We start from the raw sequence: 15,337 nt of genomic DNA on the forward strand, positions 1-15,337 counted from the left end.
AAAATGTTGGAAGAATTTCCTTATTATTGAGATGGGAAGGATTATTGAAGATTATATTATAATTTGGTATTGTCCACTGGCGGATCAAGAGATTGAGTTAATTTATAAGGTTTTAAAAACTTTGATCTTTTGAATAGAAAATATATAGGGTTTATGTTGATATATATATACCCCTATTCTGACCATCTGTATATAGAAGCATATGACATTCGAGGTAATACAACATTGGCTGGACATTTTACCTTCATTAATTGACACAAGGCAGAAGTCATAATCCAACCTGTGTTGGTTTTCTTTCAGTGTTTATATATATAGTTCTTTGTGGTTTATCCTATTTTAAAGGCTCATCATAACTAGCAGTCCCTTTTTTGTTTGTTTGGTTTTTTTTTTTTTTTTGGTTTACCATAGAGGTATAGGTAATTGTCAGAAGTTTACAAGTTTAATTTTCTCTTTTGTGTAGGTTTTGCAAATAAGTTTGAAGAAGGTGATAGCTCTGGTTTCTGGAGAGGTGAGTTCAATGTTTTTTGTAGTAGCTTTTAAAATGTAATGTTCAGAGTACATGCTAAAGAGAAACTAAGATTAAGTGTCATAGTCTTTTTCAATTCTAATTTATTTAAACCCGATTTTACAAAGCCAGTTGTAGGGGCATCTGGGTGGCTCAATTGGTTAAGCATCTTTCTCTGACTTAGGTCATGATCCCAGAGTCCTGGGGTTGAGCCCAACACTGGGCTCCCTGCTTGGTGGGAACCCTTTTTCTCCCTTTACATGCTTGTTCTCTCTCTCTCTGTCAAATAAATAAAAATCTTTAAAAAAATATATAAAGCAGCTATAGCCAGAGCCTTAACCAAGAATTCAGGTGTCCTAGTTTGACCTTTTGCAGCCTGCCTTAGTTAATCTGTGAGGTGCAACTTTTGAATGGTTTCTTTCCTTAAGAAAAAGTGGATAATGGAAAGAACAAAACTCCATGTCCATATATACATACAATTTAGGACATGCAGGTCCCTCTTCAGCCTCACGTAATTTTTAACAGTGGGAAAAGATTCATGAGAATGCGGATGACTGTTGAAATCAGGACATTTCTGGCAAAGGTACTAACCAACTGGTTTGGAGGAATACAGAGAATGATGAAAGTAGAGTAATGTTATCAGAAGATAGATTATAGTAAGTAATAGTGCTTTTAAGTAGATTAAGTAGATTTGGGTGAGACCTTGGAACCTATATTTAAAAAGCATTCATTCATTCTTAAAATCGTTGTTGACAAGATGAGGAACAGATTCTGATATCATGATAGAGCTTTTATTCTACACACAAATAGCGTCTTTTGTGGTTATTTTCCCTGCAGTCTCATTTCTTCCAGCTGGTTTAGTTAGTGATAAAGACCTTTAATTTTGGATTTAGACACTGTAGGTTTAAGACCCAAATTCTCCTCCTCTCAGTTATGTTACCTTGAAAAAACATATTAAGCTTCTCTGTATTTCATTTTTTCTATTTATAGAAAGAATAATACCTACTTTACAAGGTTGTTGTGAAGATTTAAAAAGTACATGTTATTCTTTTAGAACAGTGCTAAACCATACTGAATTCTGTGTTATTACTATTTTAAAAGTTATGTATATAAATATGTTTATATTGGATATCTAATATATTTACATACTAAATATATATTTAATATACTTAATGTATCATGTTATTTATGTTTATATGTTTAAGGATTTATACTTTGCATGTTATGTATATTTGGTATGTTTTCTATAATTAATTTTCATGTAATAATGTATGGTCATAGCTAGTCTTGGGATGATATTTCTTTTTTGTTTGTGCTTGGCTTTATTTCCTAACTTTACAGAAATTCTTTTTTTTAATAACTATTTTGAAATAGTATGAGCCTCATTACAAGTTAGAAAAATAGTAGAGAGTTTCCTTCCCCTTCTCCTAATGCAATTGTACTCTTCACCCAACTTCACCTGATGTCATTTGCCTATTATAATTTCCAGTGGGGTCAAAATATAAGTTTGTTTTAGGGGAATAACTGGACAAAGACACTGTGAGACCCCTTTGTCCTTGTCAGATCTCAAATTAATTTGTAGATTTTTCTTATATAAGGCAATAAATGTTAGCTGTCCTCATTATTCCAGGGATGGCCAAGCTTTCCAAAATTCTTTCCTTCCTGTTAAGCTCCCTTGTAGTGTTAAAGCCTCCTTCCTGGAAAGTTGTCAATATTAAATGGCTCTTTAGGAAATATTTGGTATTTGTTGACTTCATTTCAAGTAGGAGCCTACAACAAGAGCCCTGGGTTATTTCTTTAAAATAATATTAATTGTTAAGTAGATTAGTACTTTTGCATAGGAACTTAACTGGTATCTTCTAAGCTTTCTAGATACTTGATGTCATTACTATGACATAAAGGTCTAGGATTTTAAACACTAATGACATGTAGCAAGGTCTCTTGAAACTGTTTCTGTAATCCCCAAATGTGGCTTTGTTGGAATCTTCCAGAAAGCTTAAAGTTATTACTTAAAGTCATATTACTAACATATTTTTAAACTTTGAAAAATTATTTATTTGTTGCTGATAAACATCTCTAGGTGTGGATTCTAGGAATTAGTTAATTTATTTTATTTTTTTTCTAGGAATTTATTTATTTATTTATTTATTTATTTATTTATTTATTTATTTATTTATTTATTTTAAACTTTTATTTATTTATGATAGTCACAGAGAGAGAGAGGCAGAGACGCAGGCGGAGGAAGAAGCAGGCTCCATGCACCGGGAGCCTGACGTGGGATTCGATCCTGGGTCTCCAGGATCGCGCCCCGGGCCAAAGGCAGGCGCCAAACTGCTGCGCCACCCAGGGATCCCTAGGAATTTATTTTTTAACAAACTTTCTAGCTAATCCTTAGGCAGCCTTCAGTGTAGTGATTCTTATTCCACTGTTTAGAAAATGGTAATGTTACTTGATAATGTCATTAAAAACAGAAAAAACAAGATATCCCCCAATTGTTTCATTAGGATGATTGGGGAAAAGTTTGCATATGTTTTAAAAAACCATTAATGGCTAAGATTTTGTAAGAAAGGCAAATTACAGACATATTGATAGCATTTTAAAAAGAATTGTCGGGGATCCCTGGGTGGCTCAGTGGTTTAGTGTCTTGCCTTTGGCCTAGGGCGTGGTCCTAGAGTCCTGGGATCTAGTTCCACATCAGGTTCCCTGCATGGAACCTGCTTCTCCCTCTGCCTGTGTCTCTGTCCCCCCTCCCCCCTCTCTGTGTCTCATGAATAAATAAAATCTTAAAAAAAAATTGTCATGTATTTCTCATGGTGTATGGCCTACATTTAAGAACCACTTGACTGCTTGACTGCTTTAATAGTTTAGATATTTCTTTTTTTAAAATAAATTTTATTTATTCATGAGAGACACACAGAGGCAGAGACATAGGCAGAGGGGAGAAACAGGCTTCTCTCAAGGATCCTGATGTGGAATTTGACCCCAGGACTGGGATCATGCCCTAAGCCAAAGGCAGATGCTCAACCCCTGAGCCACTCAGGTGTCCTTAGTTTAGATATTTCTGAAACCATTTTCAATCGTATCAATATGATGACATTCTTATTTTTTTACTTGTGTGGAGCACTTGGGAAATAGTGAGTTCTCAGTTATACACTTAACATTTAACATTTAGATACATGAAATGATTTGTATAGTTGACTGAATAATGTCTTTTTCTGTTGCTAAAATTATTTCAAGAATTAGAATGTTCAAAAAAATAAAATTAGAAGAATTAAAATGTTCCTATTTTAACTTAATACTCATTTTCCTCACTAATTTATACTGTGATAGTGTTTTTCTTTAGATATTACAACTTTAAAGTTAATTATTTAGATCCTATTCACATGTTACATTTTTATTCAAGAATCTAATAATGACTGTGAAGATAATCAAACACGGAACAGAGGATTTTCCAAAAGAGGCGGTAAGGACCACATTTTGGAATGATTTATACTTAGACTTTCTAAGGTCACTGGATTTTTTTTCCCTAAAGATCTCCAGAATGTGCTGTAAAGTACAGAATAGGGACTGTGAGTTCTGGTCAGTCACAATATCTATGAACTGGGATGTCTCTCTGAATAGAATATTTGGATTTGTGGGAGAGTGAGAAATTGTAGATTACATTTTGTTCGGGTCTGGCAGTGCTCTACCATACTGTGCTGATTCGGCCTCTAATGAAGTTGAGGTGAGATGGTATAAACATTACTATATTTAATTCTTGATAATTTCTGGGTAGACGTGTTAAAATAGCAACAATAAAACCCATGAAAACATAGTGAACTTATAAAATTTTTAAAGTTGTACAAACCTACTTATGATAAAAGAGTTTATTCTTAGGAACTATATACGATAATCAGATACATCATTTTACTGTATTGAGAACATCATTTTCTTTTGCCCATTAGATAGCCCATTGAATACCAGGCCCTTCCTAGTACAGCTAGGACTCATATGCCCTTCAAAATAGCCTTCTTAGGGTTGTGAGGTGGGGAAGAATTTGGTGAATGAGGGTTAGCTGTTTGTCATAAATTGGGATGTTTTTTAATGATTGCAGGGGGACATGTAATGACAAGGAGAAAGTTTAGCTAAGAAAAAGCCGGATTCTTCTTTTAGAATTGCCCTTTTCCCCCTTTAACAAGTAATTTTTAACATTTAATGTTCCTCAGACATTGTTCTTAGTTTTAAATATTTGGTTGTTTTCTGCAGCCCAGTATCTTCCTCAATATTTTCTTTCTTTCTTTTTTAAATATTTTCTTTAAATTAGTCTAATTCATATTTTAGTGAGGTAATCAAAAGCCAGTTGCAGATCTTTATGCTTGACCCTGGCTTAATGACTAATATAGAATGACTGGCAGGGACTCGTTCATTTTTGCACATCTCTGATGGCTATTCTATTTAATTATATATATTTGGAGGTAGAAAATTTGCACATGGTGGTCACTCAGTAAATTACCAATATGTATGCATTAATATAAGCATATTTAAGTTTATATTGAAATATGACATATATATATATATAACACCAGACATGTGCATACCTCATTCGTACCTGTGTAGCTCAATGATTTCTCATTAACTGAACACACCTGGGCTTAGTGTGTTTATAAGCATCCAAATCAAGAAATAGAAATTACTGGCACCTCCAGAAGTCCCTTTTATGCTCATTTTCATTCACTCCCACTCCATGGTTAACTTTTATTCTGACTTTTAGCAACTTAGGTTAATTTTCTGTTTTTGTACTTGATATAAATGGAATCATGCAACATTCTTCTCTGTCCATCTTCTGCTTAATATATTTGTGAGATGCATTCATAGTGTTTGCAGTTGTAGATCATTATTGCTATACAGGTTCTTTGGTTCTGCTGTTATGCTAATGATGGCTGTTTGGATGTCTTTCAGTTTTAGGCTATTTTGAAGCTGCTGCTGTGGATGTTCTAGTACATTTCTTTTGGTACTATTGGTATATATTCAGAAGTAGAATTGCTGGCTCATAGATTTTGTATATTTTTTGCTTTAATAGCTATTGTCAAATGTTTTCAAGATAGGTGTACTAAGGTATACTCCCACATCTTCACCAACGCCTGGTATTTTCTTTTTAAGTTTAACCATTCTACTAAGTTTGTGGTGATATATCTTATTGTGGTTATAATTTGCCTTTTCTTGATGGACTAATGAAATATGCAGTGCTTCATATGTTCACTGGCCATTTGCACATCATCTTTTTTGTAGTGCTGACTCAAATCTTCAGCCATCTTTTCTGTTGGGTGTTTGTTTTACCTTTTCATTGGCAAATAATTTAAAACTTAGAGAAAGTTTGTAAAGTAGTAAAAACTCTTGGATGACATTTATATTGGGAGTCTCTTTGCTTCCTCTAAAGTCGTGAAGATAACTCTCTTCTATTTTTCTTTTAGAATTTTATCTTTTTAGGGATCCCTGGGTGGCTCAGTGGTTTAGCGCCTGCCTTTGGCCGAGGGCATGATCCTGGAGACCCAGGATCGAGTTCTGCATCAGGCTCCCTGCATGGAGCCTGCTTCTCCCTCTGCCTGTGTCTCTGTCCCTCTCTCTCTCTGCTTCTCTCATGAATAAATAAATAAAAATCTTTTAAAAATAATAGAATTTTATCTTTTTAACTTGCACATTCAGATTGTAATTCATCTGGACTTTATTTTTGTATATGGTGTAAATAAGGATCAAGGTACGTTTTTTTTTTCTCCATGAGGGCATCCGTTTGATCCCATATCACATACTGAAACACTTTTCCTTCCACTCTAAACTACAAGGCCTTCTTTGCCCTAAATCAGGGGACAGTATATATGCATGACTGTTCCTGGACTTGGTTCCTTTCCACTAGTTAGTTGCTATATTTTGGCATCTTTGCTATATAGCCTGATTAGTGCAATTCATAATAGATCTCAGTATCTGGTAGGGTAAGTCTTCCAAGTTCATTGTTCTTCAGTATTCTGGGTTATTCGTAGGGGTTTTTTTTTTTTTTTTTTGTATTTCCTTGTGATTTTTAGAATCAGTTTATCAATTTTCAGGAAAAAAACCTAGTTATGACGTATTTTGGGGATTGCATTGAATTTGAGGGGAATGACCATCTTTACAATATTGAGTTTTGATCCATGAATATCCCTGTTTGAGTAGATCTTTAGTTTTTCCTAGTTGTGTTTTGCAGTTTCCACTAGAGAGTTATTAAACATCTTTCTTTAAGTATCTGATATTTTGTGATGCATGTTTTTTATTTATCTATTACTCCATATAACATAGGTTTCACCATTTTAGAGATATACCTCAGTAGTTTTAAATATATTTACTGTGTTGTATGCCCATCTCACCATTTAATTCCTGAACATTTCCTTTCTTCCCGCCCCCCCCCCCCCAAACCCTGTGTCTATCAGCAGTTATTCCCATTTCCCTTTTTTCTCCATTCTTTGACAACCATTAATCGACTTTCTGTAGATATGGATTTGCTGATTCTGGACATTTCATATAAATGGAATTATGTAATATGTGGTCTCTTGTGTTTTCTTTCACTTAGGATGATCTTTTCAAGGTTTGTCCATGTTGTAACATGTGATAGTACTTAATTACTTGTGATGGCTGAGTAATATTTCACTATACAGTTATACAACATTCTGTTTATCAGTTGATTGATTACTGGATTGTTTCTATTTTTGGGTTATTATGATTAATACTGTTATCAACTTCTGTGTACAAGTTTTATGTGAACATATGTTTTAATTTTTCTGGTACATATACCCAGGAGTGAAAATGCCAGATTATTTTTCACAGCAGCTTCACCAATTTATATTCCTTCCAACAGGGTATAGGTGTCCCAGTTTCTCTGTATCCTCACTAATCTTTGTTACTATATGTCTTGTTGGCAGTAGTGGTTTTTGTGGGTGTAAAATGGTATCTCATTGTCATTTCGATTTGTGTTTCCTGATGGCTGGCTGTATGTTGAACAGCTTTTCATGTGTGTATTGGCTATTTGTATCTCTCTCTTTTTTTTTTTAAAGATTTATTTATTTATTTATGATAGAGTTAGACAGAGAGAGAGAGAGAGAGAGAGGCAGAGACACAGGAGGAGGGAGAAGCAGGCTCCATGCTGGGAGCCCGATGTGGGAATCGATCCAGGGACTCCAGGATCACGCCCTGGGCCAAAGGCAAGCGCTAAACCGCTGAGCCACCCAGGGATCCCTATTTGTATCTCTTTTGAAGAAAGGTCTATCCAGATCATTTGCTTATTTAAAAAATTGGTTTGTCTTTTAAAGAATTTTTTATCTTCTTGATATATGTTCTGTCAGATAGATGGTTTGCAGATATATTCTTTCTCTTACCTTTTTGTTTTCTTGATGGTGTTCTCTGAAGCACAGAAGTTTTAAATTTTGATGCTGTCTAGTTTATTTTTTCATTTGTTGGTTGTGCTTTTCTTGTATCTAGAAAACCTTTGCCTCTTACGGGGTCATGTAGATTTCACCTGTTTCCTTCTAATACTTTTATTATTTTGCTCTTTAGTCCCTTCTGAGTTCATTTTTGTATGTGATGTGAGGGAGGGTTCCTACTTAATTCTTTTGCAAGTGACTATCCCAGTACCATTTGTTCATGTTTTATATTGATAGGTATAGGTGTAAATCTCTTAAAATTTATCCTATTAGGAGTTGATTAAGCTTCTTGGATGTGGGAATTAATATTTCTTGTCAAATTTGAGAAAATAACTGACAAAATCTGCCATTTTAATTAAATTTAACTGTATAATTAAATGGCATTAAGTACATTTACAGTGTTGTGCAATTGTCACCACAGTTTCCAAAATTGGAACAGAAACATAAGCAGAAATCTGTACCCACAGATCCCTTTATTTACTTCCCCTGAGTTCCTGGTAAACTCTATTCTATGTTTTCCTTGAATTTGCCTCTATTCTAGGTATTGTATACAAGTGGAATCATACATTTTCTCTTTTGTGTCTGGCTTAATTCACTTAGCATGTTTTCAGTGATTGTTCATGTTGTAGCATGTATTTGAACAAAGAACATTTCTTTTTATGGCTGAATAATTATCCCTTGTATGTATAATACCACATTTTATCCATTCATCTATCGATTAACATTTGGGGTTTTTACTTACTTTGGCTATTGTGAATAATGCTCCTGTGAACATTCATATATATGTAAGTGTTTGAGTCCTTGTCTTTGCATCTTTTGAATATATGCCTAGAAGTGGAATTGCCAGGAGATGGAACTGAAGTAAGTTGAAATATGCCACAGAGTTCACTGTTTCTTACTGAGAATCAGCTTTTATTTTATTTATTTTATTTTATTTTATTTTATTTATTTATTTATTTATTTATTTATTTATTTATTTATTTATTTTATTATTTTTTTTGAGAGAATCAGCTTTTAAAAATAGTCTCTGGATTACTGCAAGCCTGATTAGTTTTAATTTTGGAAAATGTTAATTCTGACAGTTTTTGTTCTTTTTTTTTTTCTTTTTTGGAGAAGCAGAATTTGGAGTTTCTCACTTTGCAGTTTTTGCTGATGTTAGTGATCTATATCATTTAAAATTTTTCATTTTGTTTGCTAGTATATAGAAATAAATTTGAATTTTGTATATTGAAGGTTGAGTGACCTCGCTAAATTTATGGTAAGTACTTTTTGAAATGAAATATTCATGTTTCTTTTACACAAAGTTTAAATGATTTATCAAATTACTCTTTAAGAGCTACAAGAGATTGTCAGTTGTCACTTCTGAAATGCAGAATATACTTCATGGAAGGACTAATGTCACCTTTAAAAATATATTAATGTTATTTTATGAAAAGTGACATTTAAAGTAAATTTTGAAATATTTCAATAACTCAGAAAAGCACAGAATATTCTATTATAAACACTTGTATACCACTACCTGGATTTAACAGGAACTTTTTGTCATATGTTACTTCATATATAGAAAAAAAAATCCACAATTGTTGGAAGACCCACCTTCCCTCTGTATTTTATATATCATTTTCCCAGAGGTAACTTTTTAAAAACATTGGTGTGTAGTGTATACTCCTATTCATACTTTTAAAAAGTTTATTATACCTAGTTTTTGTGATTTTTTTTTTAAAGATTTTAAGTAGTCTCTGTACCCAGTAGGGCTCAAACTTACAACTCCGAGGTCAAGAGTTGCATGCTCTACTGATGAAGGCAGCCAGGCACCCCAACCCCCATTTTTGTGACCTTTTTATTCCAAGTTTTTAAAGATTTATATGTTGAAGTATAGATATAGTTCATTTATTTTAACTTTTATAATGTTTTACTTACCTTGTCAATTTATTATTTTCTATTCTTAAAAAATATTTACTTATTCATGAGAGACACTATAGGGAGCCTAATATGGGACTCGATCCCAGGACCCCGTGATCATGACCTGAGCCAAAGGCAGATGCTCAATCACTGAGCCACCCAGGCGTCCAAAAACAAATTATTTTTAAAACCATGTAGAATATGTAGAGTTTCTATCCCTACCTTCTAACCAGAAAGTCATGCAGAATTTTAATTCTGTAGGATATCCATGTTCTTTTTACCTCTAATTATTAGGCTCCTTATATAATTAGAAACTGGCATAAGCTTTGGGGAAAAAAAGAGAATGTTCATTTAAATGTGTATCTCCTGTGTATGGAATTAAAAGCTATAGATACTGGAGGTAGGGAGTCATTATATAGTCATTTGCTTAGTAGAGAAACTATTTTTGAAAAGGCACCAAATTGAATTTACAAAAAGCAGTAGTTATTGATTGAAAACATAATAGATTAAACAGATTAAACGAAGATGAGTAGAATAAATGAATCCAAAAATAGATCTGAGGAAATTCTATTTGAGAATGGAAAACACGAAAGCATTTAATTGATATGGGAGATAAAATAAGAAGCTCTGTTATTCTAACAAATGTCTAAGTATCACTTGAAGAGAGAACAGAAAATGGGAGGAGGTGAAGCAGGGAAAAGAAGGCTATTCAGAGACTAGTTGAGAGACTTTTCCAGAGTTAAGGAGGTACAAGAATCTTGAGCAAATGAAAAAAAAAATTACACCCTTATCTGTATATTGACATTGCAAAATTACAAAGATAAAAATAATTAGAACTAACAGAGAAAAAAGACAGATACACCTGTAAAGGAACAACAGAGAGCAGAATTTTTTCCCCATAAAGGTGGAGAACATAATAGAGTAGAATTTAGAATCCTGAGGGAGAGTAGTTCTGAATCCAAACTGCTATATCCAGATAATTTAGGTGTCAGAAAACACCCAGATAAAGATGGTGTTGAGTACTGTCAGGCCACTGAGGAAAGAACTACTTAATTATGGTATTAGCAGGAAAGAAACAACGCAACAAGAAAGAAGTAGGAAGCAATGATGAGCAAAACTAAATAAACACACATTTTAAAATTGATAAACATATTGGTAAACAAGTAAGTCTGACTCTAGAAGATTGTAGTAATGTAAATTAATTTAGGGGTTTTAGAAATAACTAAAATACTAGCAAATGAAAATACTTTAGTTCTTTGTCAACTCAGTAGGAAAGAGAACAGATTGAAACTAATTTCAGAATTTCTTAAAAATGGTAAAATTGAAGGATAATAAGAAAAAGGATGTAATATATAACCTACTAGTGGAAGAAATCCAATAGAATAGAAGGCTAGGACTTTGAGGAAGGAGACAAGGCTGAAAATAAATATTTCTTATTTATACTGAAATTGGAGAATAAAGCAAAAACAGAAAATGCAGCGTTTGGAAAATCGATAGGACAGAAAGGAAAACAAAATACATTAAAAAACTCAGGGTAAGGAGAACACAAAATAGGATGATAGAAGTAAAAAATGGATATGTTAGTAATAATAATATATGTTAACAGTAAATGTAATTTCAATGTAGAGTTGAAAATAGAAAAAAATGTCAGTCCAATATTAACCCCAATAAGGGTTAATACATAGACAATTCTCTGACATAGAATTGGGAGACAAAATAGACTCTAAAGCAGACATATTAAGAGTAAAGAAATAATTACTTAGTGATAAAAGTCAAGTTTACTGGGAAGTTATTATAGTTTGGAACATGGCTTGAAATCTAACATTTTTAAGTATTTAAAGTAAAAGTAAACATAATTATATGGAAAAATTTACAAATTCTAGTTAAACCTCTAATCCTGGATTTAAATCATTTTTCCCTTAGAATTGACAGAATAAGCAGACCAGAATTAAGACTGTGAGATCTATGAAGTTTTGAATACCATTTATTAAGCTTGATTTAATATTTGTGCTTGGAATAATATGCCCCATATTATAAATTACACACTTTTGCAGCATATGGAAAATACTATAATTTTACCATCAGTTAAGGCGAAGAGGTAGCCCCAAAATATAACAATTTATCACAAACTGTGTCCTCTTGTTAAAGTATCATGAAAGTAGGAATCCATAATGAAAAGCCTAACCCTTGAGATTTGGAAACTGAAAATTTCAATTTATGAATTAAAATTCATATGGCAGTAATAATGTATTTAGAACTGAATTGGCAGTAAAAACATCAAAACCCATTAAGCAGCTAACTTTTTAAGGAAAGTTTATAGTCTTAAATATATGGAGTAGAAAAGAAGTGAGCTAAGTGTTCAACTTAAGTAATTAAAAACTTAGTAGAAGCCACTTAAAAAGGTAATAAACATGAATGAAACAAACAATGAAGTATTATTCAACAGTTAAAAAGATAATGAACATGAATGAAACAGAAACAATGAAGTATTATTCAACAGTAAAAGTGAAGTACATTTTTACAAATCAACAACAACAAAGGTGGATTAAAGAAGCAGGACCAAGAATATATTCTGTATAATTCCATTACATAAAGCTCAAACACAAAACTGACCAAAATGTTGCATAAAGATATGTACATAGTTGGTAAAATTAAGAGCAAGGAAATTAAAAATAATTTAGGATATTGGTTGAGAAAGAAAGGGAAATATTATAGAGAAAAAGACTATCCATGGCTCCAGAGGTATTGAAAATTTTTTGTTTTAAGCTGGGTAGTGAGTCCATAGGTTTTGATTTTATTTTTTAAACTTGTATATGTGTATATATATATATATACATATATACAGGTATATATACACACACACACATATATATACATATGTTTTATATATTTTATTTATTCATGTTCACACACCAAAGTAACATACCTTAAAAAGAAGTGGATCAAAAAGATAAACTGTCTCTTGAAAAGAGAGAAACCCCAACAAAGTTTATTCAAAGATAAAGAGGCACAAATAAATTAGAATTAAAAGGTGGATATAATTATTGACAAAAAGATTATTGCCAGATTGAGGAATCCAAGTTTTAAGTAGTAGATATATAACTCTGAATTTACCTTACATTAAGTCTGCCCTTTAGGTTTTAAAAACACATGTAATTCAATATCAAGTAGTATATGGAGAATTTTTACCTTTTTTGATCAGTTTCTTTGGGTGTAAAATAGTGACAGGTTCATAAACTAAATCTCAGTTTCCTTATTTTCTGCCCAGTTGACATTTTGGTTTTGAATTGATCTTGTTTTGCTGCAGGTGGGATCAAATTTTACTTGAGTTGTTTATTCTGATTTTTGGTATTCAGTTGAATTAATACATTATTTATAGCAGGAAATCAGACTTTATATATGCCTATATATCTGTGCTTTGAGTAAGATGTTTTACTGTTTTCTGTAAAGAAAAAATAGAAGTATAGATTTATCTAATCCTTCTCTACATTGTAAAAATCTTGTTAATGATCCAACTGTGGCAACTTTCATTGTTTTACAAGTGACGCTTTTTCCTTTTAGTCATTTTTAGTTTTTTTTTTTTTTTTAAAGTAAACTCTACCCTCAACATGGGTTTAAACTCAAGGCCCTGAAGCCAAGAGTCACATATTCTACCAACTAAGCCAGCCAACCACCCCTAGTCATATTTAGTTTTCTCAAAGCAAGCATTGTGTTTTTTTTTTAAATTGTAGCTATGTTTGTTTATTTTAGTTAAGTTGAACCCTTATAGGTCAAATATGGCATTTCCTTTTAGTAACTATTAATGTCTTAAAATGTTTAAAGTCATTGAAATATGCAGGGCTTAAATTAAATTTGGCCACCATTTCTCCAAGATTTTTGTTGTTGTTTTGTATTGTTTTTTTTTTGTGTGTGTGTTTTAATACTATAGGCTTTCAAGATGGAAATGATTCAGAAGCTTCAGGGTCATCTAGAAGAGGTGGAAGAGGTAGTTTCCGAGGTTGCCGTGGAGGATTTGGTCTAGGAAATCCAAGTTAGTAGTGAATTGCAAACGGTGTGCTTTATCTATTAGGTTTTATTTTTCATCATTTCCTCCTTAACACATAATATTGTTGAGAGTATTATATGAGAATAGCTTCGCAGACTGGTACATAATCACCTACATTGTATATAACATTATTTTTTAGACCCATATCTAATTGCATACTTGTTAGTTGGAATATATGAATCTTTCTAGAAGTTTGTGTGACTCAGCTCTTTAATCTTATTTAAGTGTTTTAGAGCTCTGATGATGATGACCAAGCTTAGAAAGAGATGGCCTTCTCTAAGTTTCTACCCCTCATTGTACATTTACTAATGTGGCTTTCTCCCTTAAATTACTCCAGCCATCATTCCTTGGAGCTAGGGGTATTGACTTCAGAAGTCACTGTTGGATTGCATTTGTCTCTTAATGGTTAGATTAGTGGTTTTGGAAGTTAAATTTGTAATAATGATTTAATAAATGTTTAAGAGATTAGTGAATTGTCACATTTAAAAAAGAGTAGGGGATAGGGGTTGTTGTTCAGGACTTGAAAGCTTTCAGTTGGCAACAGTGGGAGTAAGGGGGTGCTATTCTGGAGAGTAAGTAATGAGATTATGTAATTCTGAAATTTTGGGGGCAGTAACAGTTTACTTTTTGGAGGTTCTTTAACTTTTGCTTATATGCTATTTTAACATAGCATTGGCCCTAGCTTCTTTTATAAAATAATTTTAATAAAATAAAACTTTGAGGATGTAATTTATAATTGAAAGAAATAGTTTGTGGAGAAGTCCTTTGTATGGTACTTAGAAGAATGGTCATTTTGATTCCTGTAAAATTTAAACTGTTTTGCCTCACATCTTTAATTTCTGGCACTATAATTTGATTTTCTTTTCTTTGCTGTATGGTTTTAAAACTTCTTAAAAGTAACAATCTCATTTTATTATGTACAAATATAGATAGTGAATATGAACACGATGAGGGGACACAGCGCACTGGTGGCCCTTTTGGTTCTAGAAAACCAGTATTAAGTGGTGCAGGTAAGAAATAGAATTTCTTATTGAATGTTAATAATTTATATATGATTTTAGCTCTACAGTTAGTAACCTAATATGTTTAAGTATACTAGGTTAGATCATGATTTTCTCTGCTTTTTAGACCAGCAGGCAAAAATTAATGGGCAAGTTTGCCTTCCTTACAAAATTGTGCATTGTGAATTACTTCTTCTCTCTTATCTACCAGTTAATTTGAGGTGTAAATTATAGCTTTAATTGGGGGAAGGAAAATTAAATTTGCAATAGTTTCTAGTTTCTTTTTTTTAAAGATTTTATTTATTCATGAGACACACACACACACACACACAGAGGCAGATACACAGGCAGAGGAGAAGCAAGCTCCATGAAGGAAGCCTGATGTGGGACTTGATCTGGGACTCTGTGATCACGCCCTGAGCCGAAGGCAGAAGCTCAACCGCTGAGCCACCCAGGTGTC

General features: G+C 32.7%; 1 protein-coding gene across 2 annotated transcripts in view; it reads left to right on the forward strand.

Annotated features, from left to right (window-relative positions):
- Nucleotides 1-15,337, forward strand: part of DDX4 (DEAD-box helicase 4) — an 80,867-nt gene that overhangs the window by 38,225 nt on the left and 27,305 nt on the right. For both annotated transcript variants that reach the window (XM_072749945.1, XM_072749946.1), the window contains 4 exons: nt 461-508; nt 3,909-3,968; nt 13,760-13,861; nt 14,806-14,886. In XM_072749945.1, coding sequence (XP_072606046.1) covers nt 461-508; nt 3,909-3,968; nt 13,760-13,861; nt 14,806-14,886 — 291 coding nt within the window. The remainder of the gene's footprint in view (nt 1-460; nt 509-3,908; nt 3,969-13,759; nt 13,862-14,805; nt 14,887-15,337) is intronic.

This window comes from Vulpes vulpes, chromosome 2 (assembly GCF_048418805.1).
Source record: "Vulpes vulpes isolate BD-2025 chromosome 2, VulVul3, whole genome shotgun sequence".
NCBI lineage: Eukaryota > Metazoa > Chordata > Mammalia > Carnivora > Canidae > Vulpes > Vulpes vulpes.